Here is a 15,982-nt window from a genome sequence, read left to right as displayed (position 1 = left end):
TCATCTTAACCTATTAAAACAATAATATGAATGAATCTAAATGGAAACAAAACAGAAAAAAAAACTCGGCTGAAAAAAAAAGTTCTCGGCAGAAAAATTTTTCAAAATTTTTTTCGAAACCCCTTTTTTTGTTCTAATTCATTTATGAAAATCATATAAAATAATTTTGTGGCCTATGCTCTGATACCACTTGTGGGAAATATCGGTATACTTCCTCTATAAAATTTCGGATTATAACGAAATTATAAATATGAAAAACTAGTCATAAACGAATTTACATAAACAAAAAGAATGGAGATTAAGAATTAACCTTTAGTCCTAGCAAATATGTCCTAAGAACAAATATCTAATTGATATTCTCCTAATTGTTGCACCCAAGATGCTATGAGAAATGCCCCTCAATTCGCTAGAATGAGATCCCCAAAATTGATAATTATTTTTAGGGTTTTTAGTTTTGTGATGAGAGAATTAGGTCAAAAATTAGGTTAGAAAAATGATCTCCTACTCACCTATTATAACCGAAATAGGAGAGATTAAGGGAAGATATTTTTTTCTTGTTTTTCTTGTTTGACCGAGTGACTCCAAATAAGGAGAGAAATCTCCTTATTTTCGGTTCATTTTGTATTGTATAAAATGCGTATATTTTCTCAATTGTCATTTATTTCGTCACGTATTTAATAAGTCCACACACAACAGCTTGTAGTCGATTTATTAATACCGGTCTGTAATAATATAATTTATTATGACAATCTCGTATAATATATACTTTAACTATAAATATCGCATATTTATAATTTGCTTATTAAATATAACCGTTTATGTTTAATTACGAATTAACATCTTAATTCGTTTAAGCTAACATTATATAAAATAATTAAATATAACTGTTTATATTCAATTTACGAATTTACAATTAATTCGTCTCAGCTAATATTATATAATTGAATTAAATAATCGTCTCATCATCACATTGACTAACTGTTTAGTCAAATACATGGACTAACCTTTTAGTCATATAAGGCATCAATGTGATTATATTTCCATAATCACATCTCTCAAACACATCCTTAAGGTGTGACTTTTAGGGACCAGTTGATCACCACCATCAGTATGATAATAACGTCAAACTTCTAGCAAGCCAACCGTTATTAAGTAAACGTTAATCAACTGATAAAATACTAAGTATACCCTTGTGAACCTATAAGAGATTTATATACGTTATCACACTAACTGTGGAGGACACAAGCTCCAACAGAAGGAGTCTTCATGTTTCTTCTGTAAAAAGAAGGGATATATGAAGAAAGACTGCATAAAGTTCAAGGCTTGGCTTAAAAAGAAAGGTAATTTTCATGCGTTTGTTTGTTATGAATCTAATATGGTTAATGTTATTCATAATACTTGGTGGATTGACTCTGGTACTACAATCCATGTTTCGAATACCTTGCAGGGTATGACAACCTGCGGTAACCAGTGGCAAGTGAAAGCTCTATCTATTCAGGAAACCAGATAGGCTCGAACGTGGAGGCCTTAGGGACATGAAGTTTAGTATTGAGTAGTGGTGTTGTTTTGGTCTTGGATAAGACATTTTATGTTCCGAATTTTGCTCGGAATTTAATTTCAGTTTCAAGGCTTGTACCGTTTGGATTTACCTTTATTTTTTCGAATTGTGGTTTCAGTATTTGCAGTAATTCTAAAGTTACTGGTTATGGTATTTTGTCTGATAATTTATATAGTCTTTATTTACAAAATGATACCACTCAAAACACTATGCATGTTAATACTGGTTTAAAAAGATGTATTATGAATGAGGAGTCCTCTATGTTATGGCACCGGAGATTGGGACACATCTCCATTGAGAGGGTTAACAGATTGGTAAAGGAAGGGGTACTTGGTACTTTAAACTTTACCGATTTTGATACTTGTGTTAGTTGCATTAAGAGAAAGCAAACTAACAAATCTAAGATAGGTGCTAAGAGGAGTTGTGACCTGTTAGAAATCATACATATGGATATTTGTTGTCCGGACATGAACGCTAATGATCTGAAATACTTTATTACCTTTATAAACGATTATTCACGATATATGTACATCTACTTACTTCGTTCCAAAGACGAAGCTTTTGATGCCTTTAAATTGTTTAAGGCTAAAGTAGAGAAACAATGTGGTAAGCACATTAAAATTGTGAGACCAGATAGAGGTGGTGAGTACTATGGTAGATATACTGAGGATGGACAAGCACCTGGTCCTTTTGCTAAATTCCTTCAAGAGCATAGGATTGTTGCCCAATACACTATGCCCGGTTCTCCGGATCAGAATGGTGTAGCAGAAAGAAGGAATAGGACATTAATTCGAATGGTGCGTAGTATGAGAAGTAATATTAAACTTCCTTTATTTTTGTGGGTTGATGCACTAAAGACGGCTGCGTATATATTAAATCGGGTTCCTTCCAAGGCCGTCTCAAAGACGCCTTTTAAGTTATTCAAAGGTTGGAATCCGAGTTTGCAACATATACGCGTTTGGCGATGTCCATTTGAGGTGAGAATTTACAACCCACAGGAAAAGAAACTAGACCCAATGACTATTAGTGGGCATTTCATTGGATATGCCGAAAAGTCCAAAGGCTATAGGTTCTATTGTCCGTCTCATCGTACCAAGATTGTGGAATCTAGAAATGCAAAATTTCTAGAGACTGACTTAATCAGAGGGAGTACTATAGAAGTTTTAACCTAAAAAGGATCAACATGAAGCTTCACCCTCTGTTTTAAGTGACAGGTTGGTTATTGTTCAAGGTCCTGAAGTTCGACCGCAGGTTCAACAACCAAATACAAAAATTCCACAAAATGGCGATCAAAATAGGGTGGATCAAAATGAGGAAGAAGTTCACCGTGAGGTTGAACAAATTCCATTAAGAAGAGCTATTTGAGAAATGAGATCGGCTATTCCTGATGACTATGAAGTATATCTAAAAGAATCGGATTGTAATGTTGGAGCTGATAATGATCCTATGTCATTTTCACAAGCCTAAGTTCTACAGATTCAAACTTATGGATGGATGCTATGAAATATGAGATTAACTCTATGGCGTCTAATCGAAATTGAGATCTCGTCGAGTTGCGTGATGGTGTAAAAACCATTGGATGTAAGTGAGACTTTAAGACTGAAAAAGACTCACTTGGGAACATCGAGAGACATAATGCAAGACTCGTTGCTAAAGGGTTCACTCAAAGGGAAGGTATCGACTACACGGAGACATTCTCTCCTGTATCAAAGAAAGATTCTCTTCGAGCGGTCATGGCATTAGTAGCTCATTTTGTCTTCGAGCTACATCAGATGGATGTAAAAAGGGCATTTCTCAATGGCAATTTAGAGGAAGAGGTTTACATAAAACAACCTGAAGGATTCTCCATAAAAGATGGGCGGTGAGCATTTGGTTTGTAAGCTAAATAAATCCATATACGGTTTGAAACAAGCCTCCCGTCAATGGTATAAGAAGTTCCATGAAGTAATTTCTTCATTCGGTTTTGAAGAAAATATCATTGACCAATGTATATACCTTAAGGTTAGTGGGAGTAAGATTTGTTTCCTTGTGTTATACGTGGATGACATTTTGCTAGCAACCAATGATAAGGGGTTTTTATATTAGGTGAAACAATTTCTTTTAAATAACTTTGATATGAAAGATATGGGCGAGGCATCTTATGTCATTGGCATTAATATCCATAGAGATAGATCCCGAGGCATTTTAGGCCTATCTCAGGAGGCCTATATCAACAAAGTGCTTGAAAAATTCAGAATGAAAGATTGTTCACCAAGTGTAGCACCTATTGTGAAGGGTGACCGATTCAGTTTAGACCAGTGTCCCAAAATGATTTTGAAAGGGAACAAATGAAAAATGTTCCATATGCTTCAGTTGTTGGTAGCATTATTTATGCTCAAGTCTGTACCAGACCTGACATTGCATATGTTGTTGGAGTATTAGGCAGATATCAGAATAACCCAGGCACCGATCACTGGAAGGCTGCAATGAAAGTGTTGAGGTACCTTCAGGGTACTAAAGATTACATGCTTATTATGTATAGACGGGCTAATAGTCTTAAAGTGGTGGGGTACTCCGACTCAGACTTTGCTGGCTGCATTGATTCACGAAAATCCACATCAGGATATGTGTTTTTGCTAACTGACGGAGTTGTATCCTGGAGGAGTACTAAGCAGACATTGACAACCACTTGTACTATGGAGGCCGAGTTCGTTTCTTGTTTTGAGGCTACCTCACATTATGTATGGCTGAAACGTTTCATATCTGGGCTAAGAGTCGTTGACTCTATTACCCGGCCAATTCGAATGTATTGTGATAATTCAGCTGCGGTATTTATTGCTAAGAATAATAGAAGTGGAAGTCGAAGTAAACAGATCGACATTAAGTATTTGGCCATAAAAGAGCGTGTTCAGGAAAAGAAAGTGATCATAGAACACATTAGCACTGAATTAATGATTGCTGATCCCTTGACTAAAGGCATGCCACCTAAAGGTTTCAAGGGTCATGTAGTGAATATGGGACTTGGTTCCATAATGTGATACATTTATTTATTGTATTGAAATTTTTCATTTAGTTAGATATTTTCTCATTTCGGATTATGTACGTACATACTTTGGTTATTTATTTTTATTGAGAAATATCATTATGTTTTGACCTAGAGTAAACATATGGTTTATTGATTAAGTTAAGTGTGAGTGGTGAGAGACTAAGTGTATCGTAATACATGGAAGATTAATTCTCGCCCTAGAGAATTCGTCGCTATGATTCGTATATGAAGTTTCTCTTACTTAAATGGGCCAAGAGGGAGAATGTTAGATTTTTATTTATATTAAGTAAATAATATTAATTTTAATTTTAATTCAGTTAATGAAAGCCTAATTATGTGGCCCATTTATTCTGGCAGTCAAACTATGGACTAAAACTGTCCATAATTCTCTCCCCATTAACAGCAACCACTCCCTACATCATCTCACGTTTAACAACTCTTTGATGGCAAGAGTTGTATATAAGAAAACATTACTTCATTGATAAAGGTCACTGAATACACTCTCCATTAAGAAATACACCATCTATATTATGAGTGTGAGAGTTCGGAACTGAAATCAAAAGAAAAGCAGGCGGGTTTACAGCAGCAGGGTTTATATCGGAAACGGGTTTATTTCTTTATTTGGGTAAAACTGTTCAGGAATACCGATAAGCAATTGTTGGAGGTTTAATTCTCGATCATTATTTATCGCTTCCGCTATTTAGTTTATTGTATGTTTATTTCAGTAATTAAACATGCATATAGAAGACTAAATATCTTACAACACTAGGTTGTCTTTCAGCGTTGGATTTCCTTTTTCCTCATCAAACCCATATTTTTCACCATCTTTAACTTTCCGACTAAATAATCAATCTCAACTAGCACATAAATTGTACCCATCTCACAAACCGAATGACAAAAAATATTATTACTATTATACTTAATAACAACAATTATTATCATATTTTAAAACAAATTTCATCGCATAAGTTCCAAATAGTAACAGAAACTAGCACATAAATCATACAACTCCAAACAAGAGTAATAATAATAGGATCGGTAGAATCCTGTTACCTTAAATCGGGAGATCCATCCAATAATTATATACAAGTTGCTCGGAAAATTACCCACGAAAGTTCACAAATCATGAAGAAAAGGGTAAAAGTGATGATGCGAAAGTACACCGTACGAATTAGTGGAATAATCAGAAGAGTAAGACAAAAATCAAGGTTTAATTATCAAGCAAATATAGATGGTGATGGGCAAGATCACGTTTATGGATTCCAAGGGTTATAGTGAGTGATGATGAAGCAATATTATAATTAGATGATAGAAGACGGCTGTTTGGGTAAAGGGCAAAATTAAGTGGATGAATAATGGGAAAGGCAAAAACGGATTAAATAAGTATAAGGGTTTATAAAAGACGTATAAATTGTACTTAGACTAACATGGACCAAACAACTTTTTTAATGATAATTAAAAATAAAGAGTTCTATATTAACTAGAGTTTGTATCTTTGATCATAGAAAATATTATAAAACAATTTTTGAGTAAATTTAACACACTTTTATAAAATCTGTGAATAAAAAAAATATCTAAAATATCCAAACATATTTGGGATATTACAGTACATATCTCAAGTATTGAACATAACAGAATAGCTCGTCCCGTATTTCTACATCATATCCCCACAGTTTACGTAAGGTATAAAAGCACGTTCACTACATTTCATATTTTATGAATAGTCAACAAAATGGTTACCCAATATAGACAACTCCGCATATTCACCATGTATTCACAAACCGTTCACACAAGTGATTTGTTAGATGAGGAAGAATATATATGTCTAGTGGTATATATGAATATATATTTCGACACGTCTGATTAACACATTATTCATGCTTCACTGACATTAAATTCCGGTATAGGAGCATAACATATTATTAAGCGTAACTACACATATACACACACTTTCGAACACGCATTACTACCCAAATTTTATTTTGCGGACCCCATAAGCCCGACAGCATTCAACACGTTTTTTTTTTTTTTTTTTTTTTTTTTATAACAAAAGGCGATATCTTACAAAATGTATAACTGTAATGAGGTAGGTATACCAACATGGGTCCTTAAGTCATTGTCTCCTTAATAAACACAGCATACAAATAGAACTGTAGATATGACAAATAATATCAACACTCACGATTTATAAAATTATCACTGAGCTGTATTAAAAATAATCATAAGTTTTTAAATTGTCTCCATACGCATAAATTGACAGATTATAAAGTATGAAATCCAACTATGACTTAATCGTTCGTTATCAGGACATGCTACTAGTTTAAACAGCAACCAACTAAACTTATTAGATAGATGAATAAATAGATGAATGTATTAACTATGGTCATCGTCTATCTGTGACCCTCTTGAGTCTGTTTCCAAAGCGTGCCCATCCATACCTTTTGTTATTAGCCCCAGGGGTGTTTGACTCTCCTATGGTCATTACATCATTACTAGAATTAGAGTCAGAGTTAGAGTGACACTGCTCCCTTGGTTCGTTTATTTCGGATTATTCAGAGCTCTCTTTTAGGTCTTCCTCGTTATCACTACTAATCTCTTATACCTTAGTTGTCTCACCAGTGTCCTCAAGATCAACATTATTGTTTCCACGACTACTCTAACCAAGTTCGACCTGTTTTGCAGCATGATAATTCTTCCAGTAATAAAATTATTGCCCTAGCTTGCCCGTCATATTTTCATAGGTCATATCCGCGGGGTGCCTAAGACCACCTTCAAATTCGAGGTTCTCAAATAAACGCTGATCATGCTTCACATACTGTTTAATGAAATAATTTTTAGCTTCACCTAGTTGACCAGTCTCAGGAAGGATACTAATTAAGGAAAATGCTCTCAGATGGGCATTAGTCAGGTACTCACTATCCCAACGCTTCCCATAGGTTTCTATGTGTTCTTCTAACAATTGACAATGTATATCAAAATCTATTCTAGGATGCATGTAAAAGTCTTTTGCGCAATCAGTCTGTAGGAGATACATCCTAAGTAAAAGGACATTTATAAAGAAGTCGGGACACAAGAGAATATACGTATATACTTCGTTAATAATTTTTTTTCCGCGATATTTATATGTCATGGGTAGAGCTGGCCATCGGCATAGGCTGACCCGACCCGACCCGCCCCGCCCTGTTTGGACTGTCAGCACTTAGCCCGGCCCGCCCAGCCCGCCTCCCCTTGATTGCCTGGCCTGGGTCACAAAACTTAAACCTAGCTCGAAAAGAGTCGTTGCTCCAAAAAAGTTGTTGTTCCAACGCTACAATTCTAAGAGATAGTTTAAGATTTTTTTTTTTTTTTCTTAATTCTAATCCTATAATTACCACCGAAATCCCACATTAATCCTCACACTTTCTCAACTCTCTATCTAATCTATTTTACATTTCTATAAATTCAAGTTACCAAGTTTTTAATAATTAATTTTAAGTTACAATATATTAGATTACTAGTATAATTGAAATATCTTATTAATAATTATTATAAATTTATAATACTTACTAATTATTATTATTATATTAAATTTTAAAATTATAATTATATAAAAATGGAAGGGGGAAGGGATTATACTCCGGAAGAAGTCAAAGCGATGTTTGTGTCTCAAGAGGGTAATATATTTTATATTCGTTTTTTAATTAGTGTTAATTTTGTTTTGTAATTAGTGTTACTTTTGTTTTGTAATTAGTGTTATTTTGTTTTAATCTTGCATTTTAGTAATTTAGTCATCATATTTATTTGAACTTTTGTAGGTTCTACCCATTATGCACATGTTCAAGAAGAAGAAGCATGTCCAAGTCAAAAAGGAAATAAAACATCATATGTATGGTCCTATTTCGAGAAGGTGCAAGACGCAAATGATCCAAGGAGTTATCGTTCTGTATGCACTGTTTGCCGTGTTGTGAAGAAAGTAAAAAAAGATTTTGCTTGGAAATTTGGAAGCGGACTTGGTAGTATGAGTCGTCACTTGAGTAAAGAACATGGTATCACCGGAAGTGGTGTTGCTAGCCAAACTCAAACGCATCTTAGCGGTTTCATGAGTAAACAAGCCGGTGGAGGTAAATCTTTTTTTATAACCAAAAGGCTATGGTTGGTCATATTGAGACTTTCGTTAATCTTCAAGAGTTGCCTTTTATTTATGGTGAAAGTGTTAATTTAGAAAATTTTAATAGGCTTGCATTACAACCCGCTTTTACTCGTGTTAACTGTCACACTTTAAAACGTACTACTATGGAACAATATAAAGAACAAAAAAGAGAATTGATTGAATATTTTGCTAATTATGATGGTCGAGTGGCATTAACTACAGTTAATGTATTATACAACTAGTTGTATATACAACTTATTCAATGTAGTTGAGCTTTGTTATAAAGTTATCGAGCTCTACTAACAAAATTATTGAGCTATAATATAAAGTTATTGAGCTTAACAGAATAATTATTAAACTCAATAAGTTCGTAAAATAGCTCAATAACTTGTAAAATAGCTCAACAACTTTGTGTAAGAGCTCAATAACTTTGAGGCGGTTGTACAATGCTACTATACAACTCGTTGTAGGATAGTATTTGTGCATTAACTAGTGACACATGGACTATAAAACAAAATGATCCGTTTATGTGAGTTATCGTTCATTGGATTGATCATGATTATTTTTTACAAAAACGTATTATTGCTTTTGATATCATGGAAGAAAAACACACCGGTTATAACCTCTTTTTGCGTCTTAAAAAATGTTTAGAAAAAATTAATTTGTCTAACAAAATTTTCTGCATCTCATTTGACAATGCATCGGCTAACACTAAATGTATTGAACATGTTCTTGAAATGGATAATTTATTGCTAACTAGTTGGAAAGCCCGTGCCTTGCACGGGGCTCTCGTCAAGTTTATTTGTTAAAATAGTATATATAATTCGCTTAAAAAAGAGGCAAAAAATATGATATATATTTTGAATTAAAAAAAAAAGACGGCAATTTCGAACCATTGTTGAATAAAAACATATCGTTGCTGGTGTTCTGTTATTCAAACTTTATAAAATTAGTCGAACTCTATTTGTATGTTTATTCTTAGTTTCAGGCGCGTTGTTGTTGAACTTATATAAAACGTTACGCTTGAAATCATGGTGTAGCTCAAAAGAATCATCCTATATTAATGCATGATCAGCAATTATTTATCTATGTAAAACAAAAGAAGAGATCACCATTGATACCCGTCGCTGTGAGTACCAAAGATAAAATTTATAAACTCCTATTAAGACTAACCTAGGCTAGTGGTAACAGGGTCGATCCACAAGGAGGCAGTTGTAAACTTTAGTTGTCTAATGAAAGTCTTAAGGTAACAATTATGGATGTTGATTTGAATTGTTCTATAGCTAATGGCAATAAAAGGAAAATAAACTAAAATACAAATTTAAACAGATAAAAGAAGGGTACTAGGATGATCGGGTCATTATAGCTTCGGCGGCAGCAAACTAAGTCGGTCTGAAATAAACACAGGTAAGGCGGGAAATAAGAGGTCCTCTCGGTCCACTCCTAACAATTAGCATCTCTCGATCTCGCTAAAGGTCCCTAATGTCACTAATACTAACTTTCGTCCTGAAAAGCGACTAATGGTCTAAACTATACCTATCTTTCGATCTTAGCACAGTTTAGTCGAATTAATTGATGGTCAAGCAACCTACCCTACCTCTCGGTCTAATGGGTCGGTCACAAAATAGGTATCTAACTGGTCGCATGCATTCGATTCGTTAAATACAAGATTAAAAACAATTAAAACGAAGGGTAACCTTACAAGGTCAGTCGATCGACCAACTATGTCGATCGATCGGACCGACACGCTGGTTCGATCGTGCTCAATCTAATGCCGCCTAGCCATAAATCGCCTACATCCTAGCACTAACTATTTAGCTACTCATGATGAATGTAAAAACAACAAATAAACTAACAACGACATTCGTATTCATGCTTAATGTAAATAACAATAACGAAAATATGATAATTGGCTTTGGGCGTTAACTATCAATTCTATGCTAATATTGAAAGCGAAGCAATAAACTAAGATTAGGGCAGAATAAAATACCGAAAATTCCAGAGGAAAGATTAAGAACAAAAGTGCAGAAATTCCAATGCCAAGTCGATATACCAAACCCTAATTACTCGGAGAATAAACTAAACTATTGTAATGTGAAACTCAATGTATTTTCTGATGTAAAATTCCGATCTCAAAACTAGATGCTGGTGTTACGTTATATAGCAATCAACGCAACAACTTATTTCTAAAACCTAAACTTCACGGGCTTTCTAAATCTCGTCTGGAATCAAAATCTGGTCGATCGACTGAATATGATGGTCGATCGACTGAATGTCAGCAACAGTGGCTTCTGGGATCCGATAGGTGGTCGATCGACTGATGGGACTAGTCGATCGACCGGATGAACTGCTACTTGACATCTTTATTCTCGTGGACTTGTCTTTTGGGCCTTGGATCGCGCACCAAGCTCGTTCCTTAAGTGATTCCTTTACGTCATTTGTAATGCAGATTACTCGGGGGCGGATTTGGCCCGATTTCCCGTCGAATTCTTCACATTTCTGCAATAAAGCACAAAATACAGAAGTAGACGGAAATAGGGAGAAAAGCAACAAATATTACACAAATGAGCTCTGAAATGCGTGTAAAAAGAGATGTAAAACATCATATAAATGACACGCATCAAATCTCCCCAAACCAAACCTTGCTTGTCCCCAAGCAAGAACTAGACTCGATCTAACGACCTAATGGAACGAGTTCAATCTCAGAGCGAATTGACAACTGTAAAGCCTAAACCAATTTAATGCACAACCAACAATCAATCAGTAATGTGAATCATGCAAACGAATTATAAGGTCGTTAAAAGGCTGCTGAACCGTCAACCATAGAGACTTATCAAATTGGACTCTCGCGGGTCACTCAAATCACTCAATAAGCGCAGGTGATATATATGTAAGATAGGAAGAATTAATTTTGTAGCGACTCTCACCTAACTGCGACCTATGAAAACATGCCAGCAATAAATTATGAAGATGACCTCTATGACCATACATATGCATTCCAACCAAACAGATGACCATTGACACATGCCGAGGTATAATTATGGACATGTGAGGTATGGGTAAGAAGGGGCAAAACAATTTATGGTAAAGTGGAGGTACAGGTGATCAAGCTAGTACCAAAACGGAACCAAATGGCAGCATCCAACTTCTTGCTCAAAATCAAACGAAACGGTGCTATAACAAGCACAAAACTCACAAGCTCCAAACTAATAAATCAATAAACTCCCCATAGGATATAAATGAAACATGGGAGCAAAAATCGCCAAAGGATAAGGATTAAATCATGCGAATTGACTTTCTTTCGAATCTCAGTCGATCGACCATGTGTGGCAGTCGATCGACTGCTTAAACAGTACAGAACCTCTTTTTTTTCGAATCATTTTCATTTTTTTTCTTTCTCCTTTTTCTTTTGTTTCTTTTTTTTTTCTATTTCTTTTTCAATCTTTCTTTCCCTTCTTTTCATTTTCCCAACAATATCTCAAACATGAGCAAATGCTACCAAAAACGAGTAACAATCCCAAAAACTAGGCTACTAGCTTGACAAAGGCAGGCTATGTGTAGTATGTAGTGAATAGGACAAAAAAAAGGATATTTTTGGCAGATGTGGAGCTTATGGGTAAAATGAGAAAGGGAAACCTCTACCACATGTGTCAACTAACCACAAACCGAATGCATACAGGTATTAAGTAGATCAAATTCATAATTATGCAAATTAAGGAAACATGTCTCATAAGGAGTACTACTCACATTCCTAGATGAACTGGTCATGAATGTCACCAGTTATAAGCTCTAAAACTCAGAAAATATGATGTAGGTTGCCAATTTTCAAAGTCAAGTCTCAGGCTTAGCATGAATGTAACGAAAACTCGTAGATATGCACTTATATGATTCTACTAATAACATGTAAGTCAAGCAAGGCTCAGGCAAAACAGGTACAAATGCAAAATCATCATAGAAATACTACCGTTCCGACTCGACCTATATGCTAAGATAAACGTGCATTTTATGGAAATTTTTGAAATTTTTCAATTTTTTTGAATTTTGTATATATATGGGAAATTAAATAAAACAATGCAGACGGAAATTTAAACGTGAATGCAAGCAAATGAATGAAGTGCGACGCAAAACCCTTCCCCAAACCAAATCGCACAATGTCCCCATTGTGCAAAATCATGTGGTGAAAGCAAAGAGAAAAGGGAATTTGCGAGAAAAGGGAAATAAAAACATAATGACATAAAGTAAAGACTAGGGAACTCACAAGACTTTAAGCGCAGCAAGGAAACCTCCCCAAACCAGCGTGAGCTAGGAGGTTTCAGTAGCCAACAGTGCTACCAATAAGGACCTGAAAAGACAATTAAAAACCACGCATAAGACTGAAGAAAGCAATTTTGAAACGTAAATATTGTGCATAAATGAGGCAATAGAAGAAATAGACAATTCGACGGAAATAAAGTGGAGTAGAAAACTCCCTTAGGACCGCATATCGACCAAACACAGCAGGGGAGAGGTCGTGAATGAACATAGCAGCAGCAGTGGTCGATCGACCTCATCACCCAGTCGATCGACCAGGTGGGCGTGAACAGTAGCTCCTGTAAACCTGCAATTCAGTCGATCGACCAATGGTGCCAGTCGATCGACTGAAAATACTGCTGCAGCGTCTTATTTCTTCGTAATTGCTCAATGATTTGAGCTAATAAGCTCTAATTACCTGCACACGCACAATAGTACGCGCCCAAAATTGCGCAAAACCCAGAAGAATGTCTAAAGTACTTAAAAATCCTAAGCAAACGAAACAAAAGCGAAGTTTTCGCGCACACAAAAGCAATAAAATAGTTCGAAAGCAATAAAATGAAGTTTATAACGAACTTGATCAACTAATAGTTGATCAAAAAGGACCACGGTATGGCCCACTTCGTCGGCTTCTGGCTACTAGAGGTAGCCTCAATGGTGCTCATCTTATCAGTTGCACCCTTCTTAGCTTCGACAGTCGGAGAACTCAGCTGATCAGCTTCGTCTTCTCCCCAATCAAGGACTTCCTTGGAATCGTCGGAATCCAAATCAGACCATCTCGCCTTGACTGGCTCATCTTCCACTTCCTCGTCAGTCCCGTAACTTAGGCATCCAAGACCGCCTCTTGAAACGATCTGCTCTGTCTCAGCTGGAGCATCCAGCTGCTCTTCCTTCCCCAAACCAGCTCCTGCAATGTCTAAAACAACAAGTTTCTCCTCCTTCTTGCTCCCAGTTCGGGGCGGAGGGGTTAACACAGCAGTAGTAGTAGGGACAGGCAATTCAGGAAGCACAAAATATGATTTCTTTTCAGAAACCGTGTTACAGGTGACAGGCCACATGGGATCCTTTTTCTTAGCCGGCTGGGCAAAAACAATAGAGTGTTTTCCCACTTTGAAAGTTAAGGTACCTAGGCCAACATCGATGATGCACCAAAGAAGCGGTGTGCGAAATGGCCTTCCCAAAATGATGGGAATATGGTCATCCTCGGGCATATCAAGGACAACAAAGTCGACAGGGAAGAAAAACTTCCCTATCTGGACGGGGTATGTCCTCTAGGACCCCCTATGGGCTCGACCGCAGATCGGTCAGCCATCTGGACTGTCATCTCAGTAATAGCAAACCTGGTCAGTTTAAGCTTCCTAGCGAGACTTAAGGGCATGACACTTATGCTAGCTCCTAAGTCACATAAAGCTTTTTCGATAGAAAAGGTGCCTATGCTACAAGGGACGGAAAAACTGCCCGGGTCTTCTAACTTGTGGGGCGCATTGTGAGACAAGTAGGAGCAAGACTCTTTAGTTAACGCAACAGTATGAACATGTTCAAGTGATTTTTTCTTTGACAACAACTGTTTCATAAACTTAGTGTATGCTGGCACTTGGTTAACTAACTCAAGGAAGGGTACCTGAACATTTAAGCTACGAATAACTTTCTCAAATTTGCTAAAAGATACCTGTTCCTTGGTCGGCACGAGTCTCTCCGGATATGGGGCTGTAAGGAGCACCTTAGCCCTCTCCTCTAATTCGCGCGCGCCGGTGTCCTTGGACTTTGGCTGGAAGTCCGTCACCTTTTCTCTGTTGAAGCTAGACCCCTCCTCGGACCGTCTCAAATGAGACCCATTAACCGTCATTGGATCAAACTTCGGAGCCGGGACTGACCCATCAGCACTCGGGTCTGCCCCTAAAGTTTTCGGGACCGTGGTACCCCGAAACAAGTGGTCTCGTAGATTATTTGGCATTAAAGGACGAAACTCTTCGACATCAGCAGTGACATTGGTCGATCGACCACCCTCCTCAGTCGATCGACTGGGTTGCCTGATTCGAAGCTCTGTAACCCGTGTTTGATCGATCGACTAGGTATATCGATCGATCGATCGAAATACTGTGCGACTACTGCTTTTTTGATTTATTCGTTCGACTTTGGTTGGACTCGGATCTGCCTCATTCTTCTCAACAGCTTTCTCGACCATGGCAGGACCATCAAGGGTGGACCCGCTCCTCAAGATGATGGCATGTAGGGTCTCCTTTTGCTCGGGTTGAGTGGGTAAGTGTCCGGGAGCTCGAGTGTTACTTTTGCTAGCCAACTGAGCTATTTGGCTCTCTAGCAACTTCATCCCGGCCTCTCTTGCTTGGGACTCCTTTAGCAACAGATTCTTGACTCGGAAAACTCGAGTTTTGTGTTTGTTCTTCTTTGCGGCACATAAGGGGGCTTTTGGTATTCTTTGTTGCTTTTGATGCGGAGGTACATATGGCTGCTGCTCTGCGGCGGAGGTTGAGTTGGATTCAAAACATTCGGCTCCTCCAACTCAAATTCGGATGCGGTGGCTCGTAGTAGGTGTTGTTCTGCCTGTAGTGTTGAAAGGCAAAGACAAGATTCAAAGGGACTAGGGCAGTTCTTCGAGACATGGCCCTCTACTCCATACCTTTCACAAAGGAAGAGACCGTCTGAAACAGCGTTGACTTGGTATATCCCACCCTTAGAGGCTCCTCCTAGCTCATACTTATCAAATCTCGCGGTGAGAGCCTCAAGTGCAGCAACAGAGGAAGATTCAGCAGCTCTCCTCTCGGTTCCCTCTCGAATTCCCATACTCGGCCTTGTGGGTAGCTAGATCGTCAATGATCTTCCACCCCTTGGTTGCTCCCAAATTTTCAACAAATCTCCCATTGGTCGCAGATCCAAAATGGCCCTCGATCGTCGTACAACCCATTGTAGAAATGATTGCACAAACTCCACTTTTCGAACCCATGGTGCGGTATGGTTCGCA

At 37.1% G+C, this 15,982-nt stretch overlaps 1 protein-coding gene across 1 annotated transcript; it reads left to right on the top strand.

Annotated features, from left to right (window-relative positions):
- The first annotated feature begins 3,885 nt into the window (after positions 1 to 3,885).
- On the top strand, positions 3,886 to 4,575 carry LOC141601937 (secreted RxLR effector protein 161-like). Its single transcript, XM_074422244.1, has one exon. It carries the CDS (start codon positions 3,886 to 3,888, stop codon positions 4,573 to 4,575), a length of 690 nt encoding a protein of 229 aa, XP_074278345.1.
- The last annotated feature ends 11,407 nt before the right edge of the window (positions 4,576 to 15,982 follow it).

The sequence above is a fragment of the Silene latifolia genome, chromosome 9, assembly GCF_048544455.1.
Source record: "Silene latifolia isolate original U9 population chromosome 9, ASM4854445v1, whole genome shotgun sequence".
NCBI lineage: Eukaryota > Viridiplantae > Streptophyta > Magnoliopsida > Caryophyllales > Caryophyllaceae > Silene > Silene latifolia.
This window is presented reverse-complemented; position numbering and strand designations above follow the sequence as displayed.

What these genes read in the sequence shown, in the direction of transcription:
- LOC141601937 (XM_074422244.1), top strand. Translation starts at nt 3,886, where the DNA reads ATGAAAAATGTTCCATATGCTTCAGTTGTTGGTAGCATTATTTATGCT.